At 45.0% G+C, this 17,757-nt stretch overlaps 2 protein-coding genes across 5 annotated transcripts in view; one reads left to right on the forward strand and one right to left on the reverse strand.

The window, feature by feature from the left end:
* Positions 1 to 7,320: 7,320 nt before the first annotated feature.
* On the forward strand, positions 7,321 to 10,327 carry cyb5d2 (cytochrome b5 domain containing 2). Of its 2 annotated transcripts, none has more exons than XM_021617409.3 (4): positions 7,321 to 7,752; positions 7,932 to 8,072; positions 8,540 to 8,726; positions 9,296 to 10,327. In XM_021617409.3, exons 1-4 carry the CDS (start codon positions 7,497 to 7,499, stop codon positions 9,462 to 9,464), a joined length of 753 nt encoding a protein of 250 aa, XP_021473084.2. In that variant the 5' UTR covers positions 7,321 to 7,496; the 3' UTR covers positions 9,465 to 10,327. The 2 variants fall into 2 exon arrangements, with proteins under 2 accessions (XP_021473084.2, XP_090045001.1); XM_090188875.1 differs by having other exon boundaries at positions 7,340 to 7,752; positions 8,544 to 8,726.
* Positions 9,909 to 17,757, reverse strand: part of ankfy1 (ankyrin repeat and FYVE domain containing 1) — a 34,136-nt gene continuing 26,287 nt past the window's right edge. For all 3 annotated transcript variants that reach the window (XM_090188868.1, XM_021617406.3, XM_090188869.1), the window contains 6 exons: positions 14,804 to 14,951; positions 13,315 to 13,405; positions 13,078 to 13,202; positions 12,646 to 12,792; positions 12,296 to 12,386; positions 9,909 to 12,078 (listed from right to left, as the gene is read on the reverse strand). In XM_090188868.1, the coding sequence (XP_090044994.1) occupies positions 11,946 to 12,078; positions 12,296 to 12,386; positions 12,646 to 12,792; positions 13,078 to 13,202; positions 13,315 to 13,405; positions 14,804 to 14,951 (735 nt within the window). In that variant the 3' untranslated portion in view covers positions 9,909 to 11,945. The remainder of the gene's footprint in view (positions 12,079 to 12,295; positions 12,387 to 12,645; positions 12,793 to 13,077; positions 13,203 to 13,314; positions 13,406 to 14,803; positions 14,952 to 17,757) is intronic.

Genomic DNA, 17,757 nt, shown 5'->3' on the forward strand with positions numbered 1-17,757 from the left:
TCTCGATGCCAGGATGACCCGAGGAGGGGAGAGTATGAGCCCACCGAATCAGCTTGTCCCGGACCCCCCTCGGTACGTACTGGGTTCCTACTGGACAGTTGGGAGGGGCCGGCTCTGACCGTGAGGCCCCCTCTATCTCTGCGTCCACCTCCCATACCACCGGTGCCACGAGACATGACGGTGAAATGATGGGAGTTGGCTCAACGGGCCGCTCCTCGGTATCATAGAGGCGGGACAGCGCGTCGGCCTTGGTGTTTTGGGAGCCGGGCCGGTATGAGAGGGTAAACCGGAATCTGGTAAAAAAAACATGGCCCATCTAGCCTGACGTGGATTCATTCTCTTCGCTGCCCGGATATACTCGAGATTACGATGGTCAGTCCAGATGAGAAAGGGGTGTTTAGCCCCCTCAAGCCAATGTCTCCACACCTTCAGAGCCTTGACTACAGCTAACAACTCCCGGTCCCCCACATCATAGTTTCGCTCCGCTGGGCTGAGCTTGCTCGAAAAGAAAGCACAAGGGCGAAGTTTGGGTGGCACGCCCGAGCGTTGGGACAGCACGGCTCCGACCCCAGCCTCGGACGCATCCACCTCCACTATGAACGCTAAAGAGGGGTCCGGATGCGCCAACACGGGTGCATTGGTGAACAGCTCCTTCAAACGAGTGAATGCTCTGCCCGCCTCTGCTGACCAGCGCAAGCGCACCGGTCCTCCCTTCAGCAGCGAGGTGATGGGAGCAGCTACCTGACCAAAACCCCGGATAAACCTCCGGTAGTAATTGGCAAACCCTAAAAACCGCTGCACCTCTTTCACCGTGGTCGGAGTCGGCCAATTACGCACGGCTGTAACGCGGTCATCCTCCATCACCACCCCAGAGGTGGAAATACGATATCCCAGGAAGGAAACGGACTGTTTGAAAAACTCACATTTCTCCGCCTTGCAATACAGATCATGCTCCAGCAGTCGCCCAAGTACCTTACGCACCAGAGACACATGCGCCGCGCGTGTGGCAGAATAGATCAAGATGTCATCGATGTACACTACCACTCCCTGCCCGAGCAGGTCTCGGAGAATCTCGTCTACGAAGGATTGGAAAACGGCTGGAGCATTCTTCAACCCGTATGGCATGACGCGGTACTCATAATGACCAGATGTAGTACTGAATGCAGTTTTCCACTCATCCCCTCCCCGGATACGCACCAGATTATACGCGCTCCTCAGGTCCAGTTTTGTGAAGAAGCGCGCCCCGTGAAATGATTCCACCGCCGTGGCGATGAGAGGTAGTGGGTAACTAAACCCCACTGTGATGGAATTTAGACCTCTATAATCAATGCACGGACGCAGACCTCCATCCTTCTTCTTCACAAAAAAGAAGCTCGAGGAGACGGGTGATGCGGAGGGCCGAATGTACCCCTGTCTCAGTGATTCAGTAACGTATGTTTCCATCGCTACCGTCTCCTCCTGGGACAATGGATACACGTGACTCCTAGGAAGTGCAGCGTTCTCCAGAAGGTTTATCACGCAGTCCTCTCGACGATGAGGTGGTAATTGGGTCGCCTTCTTTTTACTGAAGGCGATAGCCAAATCGGCATATTCAGAGGGAATGCGCACGGTGGAAACTTGGTCTGGACTCTCCACCGTAGTCGCACCAACGGCAACTCCTCTACACCTACCTGAACACTCCTCTGACCACCCCTTAAGAGCCCCCTGTCGCCAGGAAATCACCGGGTTGTGTTGAGCTAACCAGGGAACCCCCAACACCACCGGAAACGCAGGTGAATCTATAAGGAACAGACTAATCTGCTCCTTATGATCCCCCTGCGTTACCATGTCCAGTGGCACCGTAGCCTCCCTAATCACTCCTGACCCTAATGGTCGGCTATCTAATGAGTGCACGGGGAAAGGTTGATCTACCGACACCAGGGGAATCCCTAGCCTTAACGCAAGCCCACGATCCATGAAATTCCCAGCTGCGCCTGAATCGACTAGCGCCTTATGCTGTAGAGAGGGAAAAAACCCAGGGAAAGAAATCAAAACATACACATGACCGACAGGAGGCTCTGGGTGAGTCTGGTGCTTACTCACCTGGGGTGATCGAGCAGTGCTCCGCCTGCCCTCCCGACTCCCAGACGAGTTCCTCCAGCACCGGTCTGACGTGTGCCCTCGTCGACCACAACTGGTGCAGGAGGACACTCCTCCTCCGGTCTCCCTCGAAGCTGCCCCTCCTAATTCCATAGGGATAGGGGCAGGAGGGCTGGGAAGTGGAAACGACAGGGCCTGATCCGAACGCCCGCGAGCAGCCAGCAGATTATCGAGACGGATAGCCAAGTCAATGAGCTCATCCAGTGTGCAGGTGGTGTCCCGACATGCCAGCTCCCTGCGGACGTCCTCCCTGAGACTGCATCTGAAATGGTCGACCAAGGCCCTGTCGTTCCATCCTGCTCCTGCGGCCAAGGTCCTGAACTCCAGAGCAAAGTCCTGAGCGCTCCTCGTCTCCTGCCGCAGGTGGAACAGCCGTTCACCCGCCGCCCGACCCTCTGGTGGATGGTCAAAAACAGCTCGGAATCGGCGGGTGAACTCTGGGTAATTATCCCTCGCCGAGTCCGGGCCATTCCATACTGCGTTGGCCCACTCGAGGGCTCGCCCAGTCAAGCAGGAGACGAGGGCGCTCACGCTCTCCTCTCCAGAGGGAGCAGGACGCACGGTAGCCAGGTATAGCTCCAGTTGAAGGAGGAAACCCTGGCACCCAGCCGCCGTTCCGTCATACTCCCGTGGGAGTGTCAACCGCAGAGCCCCGGAGCCAGATGTGGTCGTAGGAACAGGAGGTGCTGGAGAAGGGGGTGCTAGCGATGATGTGGGAAGACCACTCCTCTCCCATCGATCCATCCTCTCCATCATTTGGTCCATGGCAGAACCAATCCGATGGAGCACGCTGGTGTGGTGGAGGACTCTCTCCTCCATCGATGGGAGAGGAGACGCGGCTGCTCCTGCTGATTCCATGGGTGGTGCGGGATTCTGTCACGTAATAACAAGGTAGGTGGAATCAAGCGCAGAGAGCAGGTGCAGTGAGTCGATAGTTTATTCTCCGGAACAAACACTGAAAACCCGAAAACAGGGTGAAATAATCCAACACAGGATTAAGATATATCGGAGCAAATAACACAATACGTATTCACTAAAATACATGAAACCAAAACAATCCCGCACGAAACAAGGGCGGGACAACCTACTATAAATAAGGACGTCAATAAACTAAAATACACACAGGTGAAACTAATAAGACAAAACCAACAGACAAACGAAAAAGGGATCGATGGTGGCTAGTAGGACGGTGACGACGACCGCCGAGCACCGCCCGAACAGGCAGGAGAGCCAACTTCGGCGGAAGTCGTGACACCTACACACATACTTCCACAAAAACAGTAGGTATCCTACACACATACTTCCACAAAAACAGTAGGTATCCTACACACATACTTCCACACAAACAGTAGGTATCCTATGCACATACTTCCACACAAACAGTAGATATCCTACACACATACTTCCACAAAAACAGTAGGTAATCCTACACACATACTTCCACACAAACAGTAGATATCCTACACACATACTTCCACAAAAACAGTAGGTAATCCTACACACATACTTCCACACAAACAGTAGATATCCTACACACATACTTCCACACAAACAGTAGGTATCCTACACACATACTTCCACAAAAACAGTAGGTATCCTATGCACATACTTCCACACAAACAGTAGATATCCTACACACATACTTCCACAAAAACAGTAGGTAATCCTACACACATACTTCCACACAAACAGTAGGTATCCTGCGCACATACATACACACAAACAGTAGGTGAGTTTTATCCTTCTCCACAGGTCGCACCACTGTGTATCACTACCCAGCCGACAGTTCCATTCCCCCGAGATTAGGGAAACCTTGAGAAGTACTCCCTGTCCTCTCCCAAGTCTCTCAGAGGCCTAGCTGACCTGAGACCTTGAGAAGTACTCCCTGTCCTCTCCCAAGTCTCTCAGAGGCCTAGCTGACCTGAGACCTTGAGAAGTACTCCCTGTCCTCTCCCAAGTCTCTCAGAGGCCTAGCTGACCTGAGACCTTGAGAAGTACTCCCTGTCCTCTCCCAAGTCTCTCAGAGGCCTAGCTGACCTGAGACCTTGAGAAGTACTCCCTGTCCTCTCCCAAGTCTCTCAGAGGCCTAGCTGACCTGAGACCTTGAGAAGTACTCCCTGTCCTCTCCCAAGTCTCTCAGAGGCCTAGCTGACCTGAGACCTTGAGAAGTACTCCCTGTCCTCTCCCAAGTCTCTCAGAGGCCTAGCTGACCTGAGACCTTGAGAAGTACTCCCTGTCCTCTCCCAAGTCTCTCAGAGGCCTAGCTGACCTGAGACCTTGAGAAGTACTCCCTGTCCTCTCCCAAGTCTCTCAGAGGCCTAGCTGACCTGAGACCGTGAGAAGTACTCCCTGTCCTCTCCCAAGTCTCTCAGAGGCCTAGCTGACCTGAGACCTTGAGAAGTACTCCCTGTCCTCTCCCAAGTCTCTCAGAGGCCTAGCCAAGTCGGTCCAGTCACAGTTTTAATTCTTCTTCGTTATTATACTAGGCACACACACACAAGTTCACATCCTAAACTACGCCTTGCTCAGACATTCTGTGTTTTTCCACTATACCTTGTTTAAACCTAATTCTGACTAAAACTACACACATCATCAGATTATAATTTTATGATTCTAATCAATTTCATACAGTTATAAGGTTTCAGAGTGGAATTATTTTATCATTATATTTCAACATATACATTATTTTATCACCTGTTTCCATTGATTATATAAGGTCCCACAGTTGACAGTGCATGTCAGAGCAAAAACCAAGCCATGAGGTCGAAGGAAGCTCCGAGACAGGATTGTGTCGAGGCACAGATCTGGGGAAGGGTCGAAAAAAACACCTGCAGCATTGAAGGTCCCCAAGAACACAGTGGCCTCCATCATTCTTAAATGGAAGAAGTTTGGAACCACCAAGACTCTTCCTAGAGCTGGCCGCCCGGTCAAATTGAGCAATCTGGGGAGAAGGGCCTTGGTCAGGGAGGTGACCAATAACCCGATGATGACTCTGACAGAGCTCCAGAGTTCCTCTGTGAAGATGGGAGAACCTTCCAGAAGAATAACCCTCTCTACAGCACTCCACCAATCAGGCCTTTATGGTAGAGTGGCCAGACGGAAGCCACTTCTCAGTAAAAGGCACATGACAGCCCGCTTGGAGTGTGCCAAAAAGCACCTCAAGACTCCCAGGCCATGAGAAACAAGTTTCTCTGGTCTGATGAAACCAAGATTGAACTCTTTGGCCTGAATGCCAAGCATCACATCTGGAGGAAACCTGGCACCATCCCTACTGTTAAGCATGGTTGTGGCAGCATCATGCTGTGGGGATGATTTTCAAAGGCAGGGACTGGGAGACTAGTCAGGATCGAGGGAAAGATGAACGGAGCAAAGTACAGAGAGATTCTTGATGGAAACCTGCTCCCGAGTGCTCAGGACCTCAGACTGGGGCGAAGGTTCACCTTCCAACAGGACAACAACCCTAAGCACTCAGCCAAGACAACGGTGGAGTGGCTTCTGGACAAGTCTCTGAATGTCCTTGAGTGGCCCAGCCAGAGCCAGGACTTGAACAAGAACGAACATCTCTGGAGAGACCTGATAAAGCTGTGCAGCGACAATCCCCATCCAACCTGACAGAGCTTGAGAGGATCTGCAGAGAAGAATGGGAGAAACTTCCCAAATACAGGTGTGCCAAGCTTGTAGCATCATACCCAAGAAGACTCAAGGCTGTAATCGCTGCCGAAGGTGCTTCAACAAAGTACTGAGTAAAGGTTCTGAATAATTATGTAAATGTGATATTTCATTTAATTTATTTTTATACATTTGCAAAAAAAAATCTAAAACCTGTTTTTTGTTTTGTCATTATGGGGTATTGAGGGGGGAGAAAACAATTTAATCTATTTTAGAAAAAGGCTGTAACGTAAGAAAATGTAGAAAAAGTCAATTGGTCTGAATACTTTCCGAATGCACCGTATGTCCAAACCACTGAGCTACAAAACCACTAAACAGATGGTTTGTAAATCTGTGGTGTAACAGAAGAGTTACTGTCTGTCCTTTTGTGTTTTGATTCTGAGTCTTTACCTGACAAAGTAATGTAAAGGATATATCAGTTATCCCGTAAGAGCTTTTGTTCCAAACCCACTACAGTGTTTCAGGTGTCAAGCGTATGTTTATCTTGCATCTGTGTGTAGGAAGGAGATTCGTAGATATGAGGAGTGTGCAGGGGGGCATGGAACAAAGGAATGTGTAGTTTCAGCAAAAACAATTGAACCTTTATTTAACCCGGCAAGTCAGTTAAGAACAAATTCATATTCATATTTTCAATGATAGCCTAGGAACAGTGGGTTCAACTGCCTGTTCAGGGGCAGAATTACAATTTTTTTTAACCTTTTCAGCTCAGTGGATTTGATATTTTAGCCTTCTGGTTATTAGACCAACGCTCTAACCACTACGCTACCTGCCGCCCCAAATAAGTGGTATGAGTTCACTGCCAATGTTGCTGGGGATCAGAAGTATAAATAGTAGACATACGAATGAAATATGCTTCAGTAAGGATGGCTTTTTAGCGCTCATTGCCATGGTTATCGTCGGTACCGCAGAAATGGAATGTAAAGCATAGAAAATAGGTGATGTGGTGGCAGCTGCAGAGAGGTACTTGGGTGTACAAGATTTTACTGCAGAGGAGTTACAGGGAGTGTTGAATGGCCGTGTCCCTTCCTCCCAGGCTGTTGGCCTGGTGTAGAGGGTCAAAGTAGGGTGGTGGGTTTTATTTTGTATTGTATTTTTGAATAAGTGAAGGGTCATCCCCATACTGTTTGTATTTATTTACTTTTCTGCTCTTTTGCACACCAGTATCTCTACCTGTACATGACCATCTGATCATTTATCACTCCAGTGTTAATCTGCAAAATTGTAATTATTCGCCTACCTCCTCATGCCTTTTGCACACAATGTATATAGACTCTCTTTTTTTTCTACTGTGTTATTGACTTGTTAATTGTTTACTCCATGTGTAACTCTGTGTTGTCTGTTCACACTGCTATGCTTTATCTTGGCCAGGTCGCAGTTGTAAATGAGAACTTGTTCTCAACTAGCCTACCTGGTTAAATAAAAGGTGAAATATATATTTTTAATTTTTTTAAATGGCAGGTTGATTTGATTTACACTCCAGTCCAGTTGGTGGCGGTAATTCACCTTTTGGTTGCCAACCGCCATTTTTTTTTATACAGAAGAAGACATTCGTATATCTGCACGGATGTAAGCATGTGCCGCGGATGAAATGCATACCCGGAAAAACAAAACAACAGAATCGTTGAAACATTTTGTCAATGACTGAACATTGGTCAAAGAATAACGGCAAATAACAAGGAATAGACATAATGTTAGGGTTTATCATTTCGTTTATTTTTGTATTAGTGGCGATACTATTACTGCGTCAGGACTGGGCCAACATTACTGGCGATGCACCTCAATCGACAGTTCCACCTGCGCGTCTCATAATCAAAGATGAGTTATCACTGTACAGCGGAGAGGAGAACAGCAAGGGCCTTTATCTGGCCATTTTAGGACAGGTGTTCGATGTAGAAAAGGGGATGAAGCATTATGGTCCTGGTGGTGGTTATCGTTTCTTTGCAGGTGATTTAAAAAAAATTGTTTTAAATCTACGTGCCAGGGTCCTTTAACAGCGGATCTCTTAATTGTGAACATGCCTGTACATTATATAACATTCCAAACACGTAAAAATAAGAGACGCAGATTTTGTCAGACGTGTGAATACATGTTTATGCTGCTTTCTATTCCCCCTTGTTTTTAAGGTAAAGACGCTTCTCTGGCCTTTGTCACTGGGGACTTCACAGACACTGGTCTGACCGATGACTTGTCTAGTCTGTCCCCTGCTCAGGTGGTGTCCCTGTACGACTGGCTGGCCTTCTATCACAAGGACTACGAGCCTGTCGGTGCGTGTCATACAATGAGTTGTGTTCGAGCGGATCACCTCTACTTTAGTCTACATTCGGTTACTTTTGCTTTAGTGCTCAAATGAGCCCAATGACTGTATGCCAGGCCAGGGTATCTTTATGTGAGGATCCGTGGTCCATTTGATCAATGAACATTTGTCACAAGGTTGATATTATTGCACCCAGTACCTGTTCAATACATTATACAAGTGAAAATACATGATACACTTTTTTGGGGGGTATAAATTCCCTTGCGGACTAAACCTTTTAAATACATAATTTCTCAGAATGGGGAAACTATCCAAGCCCGTGATATGGTTTAGTCTACAAGGGACTTCATAAAGAAATGTGTCATGTATTTTCACTTAGACATTGTTAGCCCACAGGACAGGTGTATACAGAGAACCCATTGACAGTATAAGGAAGGTAAGTCCATTAGTGTGAGGTTAAAGTCCCCTATGCTACAGGCAGACTGGTGGGACGGTTCTACAGTGAGCGTGGAGAGCCCACCGAGGCCCTGCTACAGGTGGAGGCAGCCCTGGAGCAGGGGCGGAGACTCAAAGACCAAGCCTTGGCTGAGAAGCAACACCTCCCAGCCTGCAACTCGGAGTGGAACGCTGCCAGGAGAGGACGGGTCTGGTGCTCCACCAAGAGGTACTGACGACATGGTGCACAGAGAAACATTGGACTTGTTCCACATTGCAGCCGGCGTCGCAGGCCGACTACGTGGCAGGCAGGCCGACTACGAATCACCTTGCATCTTGGCAAAATGAGTAACTGCTCATTTTATTATTTGTAGATCAGTCACAATGCACCACGGATTTGATGCGCTCGAACGCGCCCATTGTATTTACTAGCCTATGTGGTGGTGGAGCAACGTGTGCAGGTCCAAACGGTCCCATACTGAAAGATTTCATTACACTTGGGGGAGCCAACATATAAATACGTATTGTTTTCCTGCTATAAAACAGACTGGATAGAATATTCACAGCCGTTATAAGAAGTGTTTCCCACGTTTAGTTTTCCCCCCTAGCACTACAGCTGATTCAAATAATCAAGCTTTGGATCATTTTAATCAGCTGTGTAGTTAGTGCACGTTTTGTTTTTTTGCCCTGAGTTTGGGGGAAGGCTGCATTACAGAGATGGTCTCTGGAAGTATTATTAGGGAATGAACTGTTTTTTTTAAGCATGAACCTCTGATTTGACTGTTATTTTCTCCTTAGTGGTGGAGTGCAGAGAGACTGGGCCGGCGTACCTAGGAAGCTGTTCTCTCCTGGCTCGGGCCGCTCTCGCTGTGTGTGTGTCCAGAATTCCTCCACGCTGGAAAACCCAAACATTCAGGAGTACGAGGACTGCCCCCCTCACGCGGACTCATGTCCTGTCAGAGAGTAGGGGGTTCTGGGAAGGCTGAGCCTCTTGCAAAAAGACTATAGAATGGCTTATATACTGTTATTTAAAATTCAGGGACTTCCCAAGGTGTCCTAATCAGAATTACTGGGTATTTGATTTATGCCAGTTTGGTTATTTTCAAAGTTGATTTTCTGTTTAGTTCTTTATGCATGTACATTTTTAAGTTCTGTGTAATTAATGTGCAGTATGCCAACTAATTGACACTAACTAGGAATAGAAGGAAAATGTTTACTATTAAATCTGAAGATAGAGAAATTAAATTTGTTTCATACGTGTTTTGGTAATTGTCAGATGGGATGTGAAGACAATAAGGACAGATGTGTACCAGGAAGTTGTGTACCAGGAAATTGTACTGAAACGTCATCTTAGAAATAAGTTCATGTTTTGTTGTTGTATGAAAAGTAGAGTGAAAAACAAGATTCTGTGTTTTATTTTTGATTAACTTTATGAAAATTCGTCCTCCCTTTTCTCTAAAAAAAAAGGACACAGAAGGAAGAGACGGGCTAGATATCTGAGCATAGAGAGAACACAACGTTCAGAAAAGATTGAGGCAAACATTTCAGTTTTGTCACAAACAAACAAAAAAAAAAAAAGCACAAACTGCATTAAGTACAAAACAGTTGTAGTGGTCAAAAATATTATACATTTCTGTACAATTTAACAATGATTATAGTGGACCACTGACGGACCAATGGCCACCACCAACTCCTCTCACATTCTCTCCCCTTATGTCAGAAATGTCATGTGATCTTTGATAAAGTGCACCTGTTAGGTTTTGAAATCCAGACGCATTAAAACATACAGGCTGGTTATCTGGACTAAAGGCCTGAACATGTTCATTGAAAGTGCTTTTTTTGTTGTTGTTGTTGTCCTGGACTCATCTTAATCTGGGTCTGGGAAACTAGCCTGCCAGGTCAAGACAACACTTGAGGCAATACCAATTGGAGCATGTTACATATAAATCCCCCACCCCCCCCCAACAACACCACCTTACTAAAGACCCAGATTTCATGGACTTGGAATGTACACTTTGGTGGTCTGGGAAACAGACACAATTCACAATGATTATAAGACAATACAAAAGTATAGGCTACAAATTAAATGACATGCATAAGCATAATAGGTATTTTATCATAAGTACAATTTCAAAGCAATAATTATTATGCATTTTGGGACTAACAAATCCTCAATGGTAAAGGTGTTCTCAGCCGTTCCAGTTCTGATAGAAAACACCTCACGTGATAGTTGAGTGCCTAGTCCCACTTACCGATGCTCTAAATCTTTACCGTGTGGTCGAGAAACACTTAAGGAGGTTGTTTTATTCCGTCACATTTCAAATCATGTGAATATAATCTCACAAAGATTTGATTTTTTATTTTTTTAAAGCAGAGGTCTCACTTTAAGTATTGAGTTAATTCAGCAATATATTCAGCAATATATTTAACCCCATTAGTGTTTCATGAACATTTTAATCATTAATTCCATCACTGAATCATCAATTCAAATAGATGTATTTTTTTTTATATATGAAAAAAATTGTCAACTCCATTCCCTTAAAATCCAACCAACCCGTCTCTTGTTCATATAGAACCAGCCACACGGCCACACAGCTACACGGCCACACGGCCACACAGCTAAGAGAAAATACAGCAGTCCTTTTTCTTCTGAATCCATGAAGGGAAGTGAACGAGTGCACATTTCGGGACAAAGGTCGGCTGATTGTAACGGCAGGGCAGGTCTTAAGAGGGCAGCAAGCTCGGCTGCTGTTTCCTGTCTCACCAGCACAGTGCAGGGATGGATTCATTTGATGAGTAGGCCAGCTCGGCTGCTGCACACATGCGGTCTTGTCTGTCTGCTCTCAACCGAGACCAGGGTTAGGGCTCTGACACCATCACGTTCATCACCGATTCTCATGATTCAATCTGACACCATTACATGTTCTTCACTGATTCAATCTGACACCATTACACGTTCATCACTGACTCAATCTGACACCATTACACGTTCATCACTGACTCAATCTGACACCGTCACAAGTTCATCAATGATTCTCATGATTCCTTCAAACACCCGATGAATGATATCAGGGGTCAAATCATGACAATACGATTAACATCTACCTCTCCCCAACCAGTCCAGTCCAGTCCAGGAGTCATTGAGTCAAGCCAAGCTACTTTCATTTTATCCCATTTTCACTACGTGATTAATTTGATTTAAAAAAAAAAAAACATGTACAATGTTTTTATATTCTACTTCTTAAGTCCTGTTGGAACATTAGCTAACATGTTTTGATAGACTGGAATGAATAGTACAGAGGTTGTGGTCTGTCTGTAACTCTGTCCAATAACTAGCCCTGGCTGCCACTGCCGAGTCACCCGATCTCCTGTTGTTGCCCAGCCTATGGTGTCGGGGTGGTGGGAAGATGGAGGGAGAGAAGGATGGAGGAGCAGGCTGTCCACTGCATTAGGACACCCCACCCAGAGTCAGCACGTCGAAGCAGACATCACAGACCCGCACGGGCTTGTTCAGGTCAAACTTAATGATGGGGATCTCTTTTATAGAACACTTGTGGCAGAGCAAGCGGCCGCAGTGACGGCTGGGGTGAGACGAGGGGGGAGGACAAGAGGGGGCCAGGGAGGAAAAAGAAGGAAAACGAGGGAGAAGGGCGAGAAAGATGAGCAGAGAGAACATTTGGTGAGTAAGGTCTGATATAATAACTTGTCAAAGACAACAGGACTTGGAACTAACAATTTCACTTCTCTCGGGAAGGACAAAAGCAGTCTTTATTAAGAAACTGTTTTTCCGGTACTTACCAGTGATGTTTCCTTGTGGTGACGCCAAACTTGGCAGCACATTCATAACAGTTTGATCCATCACACCACGGGGGCTCTTTGGACAACATATCTAAAAAAAAACAACACACAAAACACATAGTGAGAATGGCCCCACCATCCTCTTAAAAATACCTATTCAAAATGTATTGACCCGAGTGTCAATAAAAATCAGGATTATTCCAAGGATCCAATGTAAACTCTTCTCTATACCTAAATGATATGTCAAAGCAGGTGACCTAATGTGAACTATGTGCTGTAGGTCCTCTACACTGAAATACGGTATGTAACACCAACAGCAGATCCATTCCAGGTGTGACCGAGCGTCTAACCTAGGAGGCGGAAGAGCAGCTGCTTGGTGGCTACTTGGTAGTTGAAGATGTTGATTCCCTGGTTGTTGTTGAGGCCCATACGTGCACCAGACCTCACGATGGCACGACACAGGTTAGCGTTGCCCTTCATGTAGGCCAACAACAGAACTGAGGAACCCCAAAAAAATGATTGATGTTATTCTCTAGAACATATATACCTCTTGGTTCCTTTAATTTAGTATTATTCGCTATTGTAAGAGAGAATGTGCTCCCAAATAATTTACCTGGTTAGATAAAGAGGATAAATAAATATCATTATAATGGCTTATAACGAGTCAAACATTTGAGACTAACTAAGCAAGTTGTTAGTCAGGACAGAAACACTAAACCCAAAGGAGCCTTAATCCAATCAGTCAGATAGAGATTGAAGCAGAACCCTGCTCTCCTTCCTACCGGTGTTCCCTTCATTGTCCACTTTGTCCAGAGGGTACTCAGGCATACACTCCAAGAAAAGCTCAAAGATGGCCGCCGCATTCTCTTTCCCATATTGCCCCAAGACGTGCATCGGTGACTGGCCCCTACAAAACAGACAAGTGTTCAGTGAATAAAAACACAATAAACCTTTTGTGTAATGGCCATTAAGAGCAGCACCATGGCTGAAGTTATGAATCGGTGAGAGCAGGAGCGCACCGGAGATTGAAGGCCTCTGCGTCGATGTTGGACTCTGTGAGAAGGGCTCGCACATTATTAAGCCGACCCTGCATTACGGCCAGGTGCAGAGCTGAGGACGGACAGGACAAGAGAAAACAAAACCGTGAGGAAAAACAGGGAAAAAGGAGTTTAAAAAGAGTCAGTAAGTAAGCCGGAACAGCCCACTTGGGGCAGAAGCCCATCACATCTCCCGTTTTTGTAGCGCGAGACAACTTGATGTCCACTAGAGTTAAAAAGGCCCTTATTTGTCAGGCAAGTATCATAAACAGCAGATTAGGGGTGCTGACCTGATGAATCAGGGCCATGACGGCTCAGGGCCATGACGCCTCGGGGCCATTACGGCTCAGGGCCATTACGGCTCTGGTTTCCATATAGTGACGGAACTTATTTTAACAATGCATCTGTCCTACAACGCTCTAAAATTTAACATGCGTTTCCCAAAAAACACCACGCAGACAGAACGTTCGCTAAGAGCGCCGTTATAAGGCATGTGTCGATACTGATAGGATAAAAAGAAAGGAAGCGCTGCTCTCGGATCAGCTTTCTCCCTTTCAAATCTTACCTTAATATTATAATTATTCCACAATACTGACGACGGATCAGCTCCTAGAGAGATACCTACGGCTGCAAAATATTGGAGCGGCTTATTCTAATGCCTACCATATAATAACGGACTAACTCAAGATTTGACACATCGTTGATCACGTTATACATCATGAAATATATTGAGACAAAAATTATAGTAGCGTACAAATAGCTAAATAAAACTCAATTGAATGAACATGAAATGTATTTCAATATATAGATCTATGTAGTCTACACTGTGTTTGTCTTTTAATAGTCCTCTTGGTTTTCATTTGTCTTTCGCTTGTTTGTAACAGTCTCAAAGACACTGGCAACTTTGTATTTGTAGTCATTCGTTCTGAAGTTATCAGAGGTCACAGAGAGACAGAAACATCTTGATCTCGTGTTTAGCAGAGATCTCGTGTTTAGCAGAGATCTCGTGTTTAGCAGAGATCTCGTGTTTAGCAGAGATCTCGTGCTTAGCAGAGATCTCGTGTTTAGCAGAGATCTCGTGCTTAGCAGAGATCTCGTGCTTAGCAGAGATCTCGTGCTTAGCAGAGATCTCGTGCTTAGCAGAGATCTCGTGCTTAGCAGAGATCTCGTGCTTAGCAGAGATCTCGTGCTTAGCAGAGATCTTACAGAGATCTCGTGTTTAGCAGAGATCTTGTGTGTATAAAAGTGACGCTGAAGGGCAAATAATTTTGTCTTTTTTTTTAAAAATCACCTAACGACGCACTTCTCTGTTCTACGATTGGTCAGTCGTTAAATAACAAGCCGTTTCAAGCACAATGTTAATAACGATGGTTTTGGGGAAACGTCTCTGAGATGTAACGATGTTCCTTCAAAAAGGTTCTAACGATGAACTTAGCCATAAGAAGATTTTGGGAAACCGGGGGGCCTGTACCGTTGTTGCCATTCTCGTCCACAGCGGTGAAGTCCACTCCGTTTTCCAGCAGCACAGAGCAGATAGTGGCCAGGTCCTGCTGGGCTGCCAGGTGTAGAGCGGTCTGTCTGTGTTTGGTCAGCTCATTCACTTTGGCCCCGGCCAGCAGCTGCAGTGGACATACTAGAGTCAGACACCAGTCTCACACACACTCACTCACGTTGCGTTCCAGGTTGTCTCTTTTATAGTTGCGTATCTCATAAGAGGATGTTAACGCGGTTCCGGTCGTGTTAAACGCTTCACCATCTGACCATCTGCACACCGCGGCTGCAATTAAGATGAAAGTCCCAGACAGACGTGTGGCTCTAAGACATTGGAGTTAATGACAACTGTCAAAAAACACACAACTTGAGACCACCACACGCCATACTAAGCCAAGCCATGGAGCACGTTGATTGACCAGCGAGTGGTCAAGCCCTCGTTACACCTACAGCTTATTTAAAAGTTTTTTTTAATCAAAAGAGCCCTTTCACGCCACCGTCAGCCATTTCGCCCACGATTCCCGCTGTGAAAAAATATTTCTGTCACTCATGGAGCTATAGCGCCACGTGAGAGCACCAGAAGTCTACTGTTATGTTTGTTCAAATAGAGCCCACAGACAGTCAGCTATCCTGACAGAAGAACAGCTTCGTCCTTTAAAAGTTGCAGCGTACTACGGAACAGCTTGCATGGTGCTGCAGAATTATATGCCAACCACTGGTACCATCAATGCTAGTTAGTGCTAGTTTGACCACCAGAGGGTATATTTGAGAAGCATTTGATAGCCTTCAATAGTGGTTGAACTAGAGAATTTAAAACCTTTTTATGGAAGAACATAGTGTACGGGACTGTTTTTAAGAAATTTTGCTTAATTCATTTGATTAATATTATACTGTTTTTATTCCAAGAAAAATGTAAAACCCTCTGGGTGGCGCTGTACAACGTGACGGTAGGGAGTAGGTTACAGTACTTGGCTATTTAGCTAAAGAATCCCCGTGTTATGCGGGCAGATGGAAGACCGGGGTTCAATTCCCCGGTGGGGAAGAAGGAGTAGGCTGTCCTTGTAAATAAGAATTTGTTCTTAACGGACTTGCCTAGTTAAATAAAAGGTTACACTAATAGCATAACATTTCTACACCCTAATTGTAGTCTAAACAATATCCAAAAGGAGATTCAGTGAAAATAAAAATCTCATTGATTTATCAAGACCAGTCCCTATGCTCGTCTCAAACCAGCGCAAAACTGTGCTAAATAGTTTGAGGCTATTGCTTCAAATCCAATTGCTTCTAACTTCAATATGCTCTTTAAATAAATAAGACCTACACCACTTTTAACAGCACATTACTCAACACTAGTGAGACTCATGTCGCCTACAGTATATCGAAAAAAATATGACATGACTCTCCGTCAATAATTACATATAGAGGATTGGAGGATTCTAAATTAAAACCAAAAGCCGCCTCACGGGTCTCCCGGTGGCGTATCTGTAGCAACGCATTTTGCATTGCGGTGACTTCGACAGCTGCACCACTGGGGAGGCCCCATCCACAAAGTATCAAAATACAGAGAGGTGTTGGTAAAGGTATATTGTCCTGCTACCAGCCCATCATGGGCTATGATAATACTGTACATGTTGTCCAGGTCAGGATAATCAAAACATTTCTTTATTAAAGACTATCAGAAAGAATGTTGGTACTTATTTATTTTGATCCAAAGCCATGAATGAGTGACTCACTCAGTCTTATGTAGGCGTCGGTCTATATAACTGTGCCATCAACTTAATATATAATTTTTTTTTTTGATTATATATAACAATATTTTTAATATATAAATGATATTTTGGAGGTCATTTCGTTTAAAAAAAAAAAATATGAAAGTGAGCGATTGTAATCTGAATAAAGGCCAAAACATTTATTTGTGTTTTTAAAGGGAGAGATACACTGGGCCAGTTGTGTGCCGCCCCTGTGGGACTCCCAATCACAGCCGGAAGTGATACATAATACTTTGTTGTATTATTCGTTTTTCTTCTTCTGGTGGATTAAACTGAAATAGCAACCAATCACAGCCGGTTGTGATACAGCCAACTTAACAAAAAAAATACATTTGACAATAGAATTTTCCCCCTACTCTCCTTCTAGGCAAGTCTATTGTCCAGCTACCTGCTAATAGCCATAATGGCGCTGTACAACGTGACCGTGTGTGTTTGAAAGAGTATTTTCCATTAAGCAACAATTTGTTACCTTCATTAGACAGCTTTGTTCCAATATTTCTGTAATTCAGTGGTATTTATTCCCATAGTAGTTCGTTATGGATCCATAACTAAATAAACATCGGCATTTTGAAAGAGTGACCTCGTGCGCTTTCAGTGGATACAGCTGGACAACTGCAAGGCAATCCCATTGTGCACCACTCGGGAGCCATGACCAATATATATTGTCCTACTAATAAATCTGTGAGAATATCCAAGGGGCTTTTATACAATTCTAAATTAATAATAATCGCTTTGTTTAAAAAATAACAATATTTCAGAGATTATTTTGTTTTCAAATAATGTAAAATTAGTGAGAAAAAGGCCATTCTTGAACATGGGGTGAGACATTGTTACTAATTTGTAAATAAATCCAGTTTGTTATTTAGAATTATTAGAATTAGAGTTTTTAGAGGGAGAGAAACCAAAAACCTACAGTCATCTCATGGGTCTGCCAGTGTGGCCGGCACGGGTATTGAACCAGCATCTGTAGCAACACTGCTGTGCAGTGTCTTAGACCGTTGCGCCACTCAGGCACTGTACTACGTGACCGGTCGGGCGTGGTCTACAGTACTACATTAAGAGCAAAATAATCCTAACAAAATAAAATAATAAAAACCTTAAGTGTAACAACAGTTTTAGTAAGCAATACTGAAGTCGTGCACAATTATCAGTTTCTATTTAGGTT

This window comes from Oncorhynchus mykiss, chromosome 10 (assembly GCF_057628025.1).
Source record: "Oncorhynchus mykiss isolate SJ-2025 chromosome 10, ASM5762802v1, whole genome shotgun sequence".
NCBI classification, from domain to species: domain Eukaryota; kingdom Metazoa; phylum Chordata; class Actinopteri; order Salmoniformes; family Salmonidae; genus Oncorhynchus; species Oncorhynchus mykiss.

Coding starts and splice junctions, on each gene's coding strand:
- cyb5d2 (XM_090188875.1), top strand. CDS start 7,497: ATGTTAGGGTTTATCATTTCGTTTATTTTTGTATTAGTGGCGATACTA. Junction 7,753..7,931: donor TGGTTATCGTTTCTTTGCAG/GTGATTTAAAAA, acceptor CTTGTTTTTAAG/GTAAAGACGCTTCTCTGGCC. Junction 8,727..9,295: donor GTCTGGTGCTCCACCAAGAG/GTACTGACGACA, acceptor TTTTCTCCTTAG/TGGTGGAGTGCAGAGAGACT.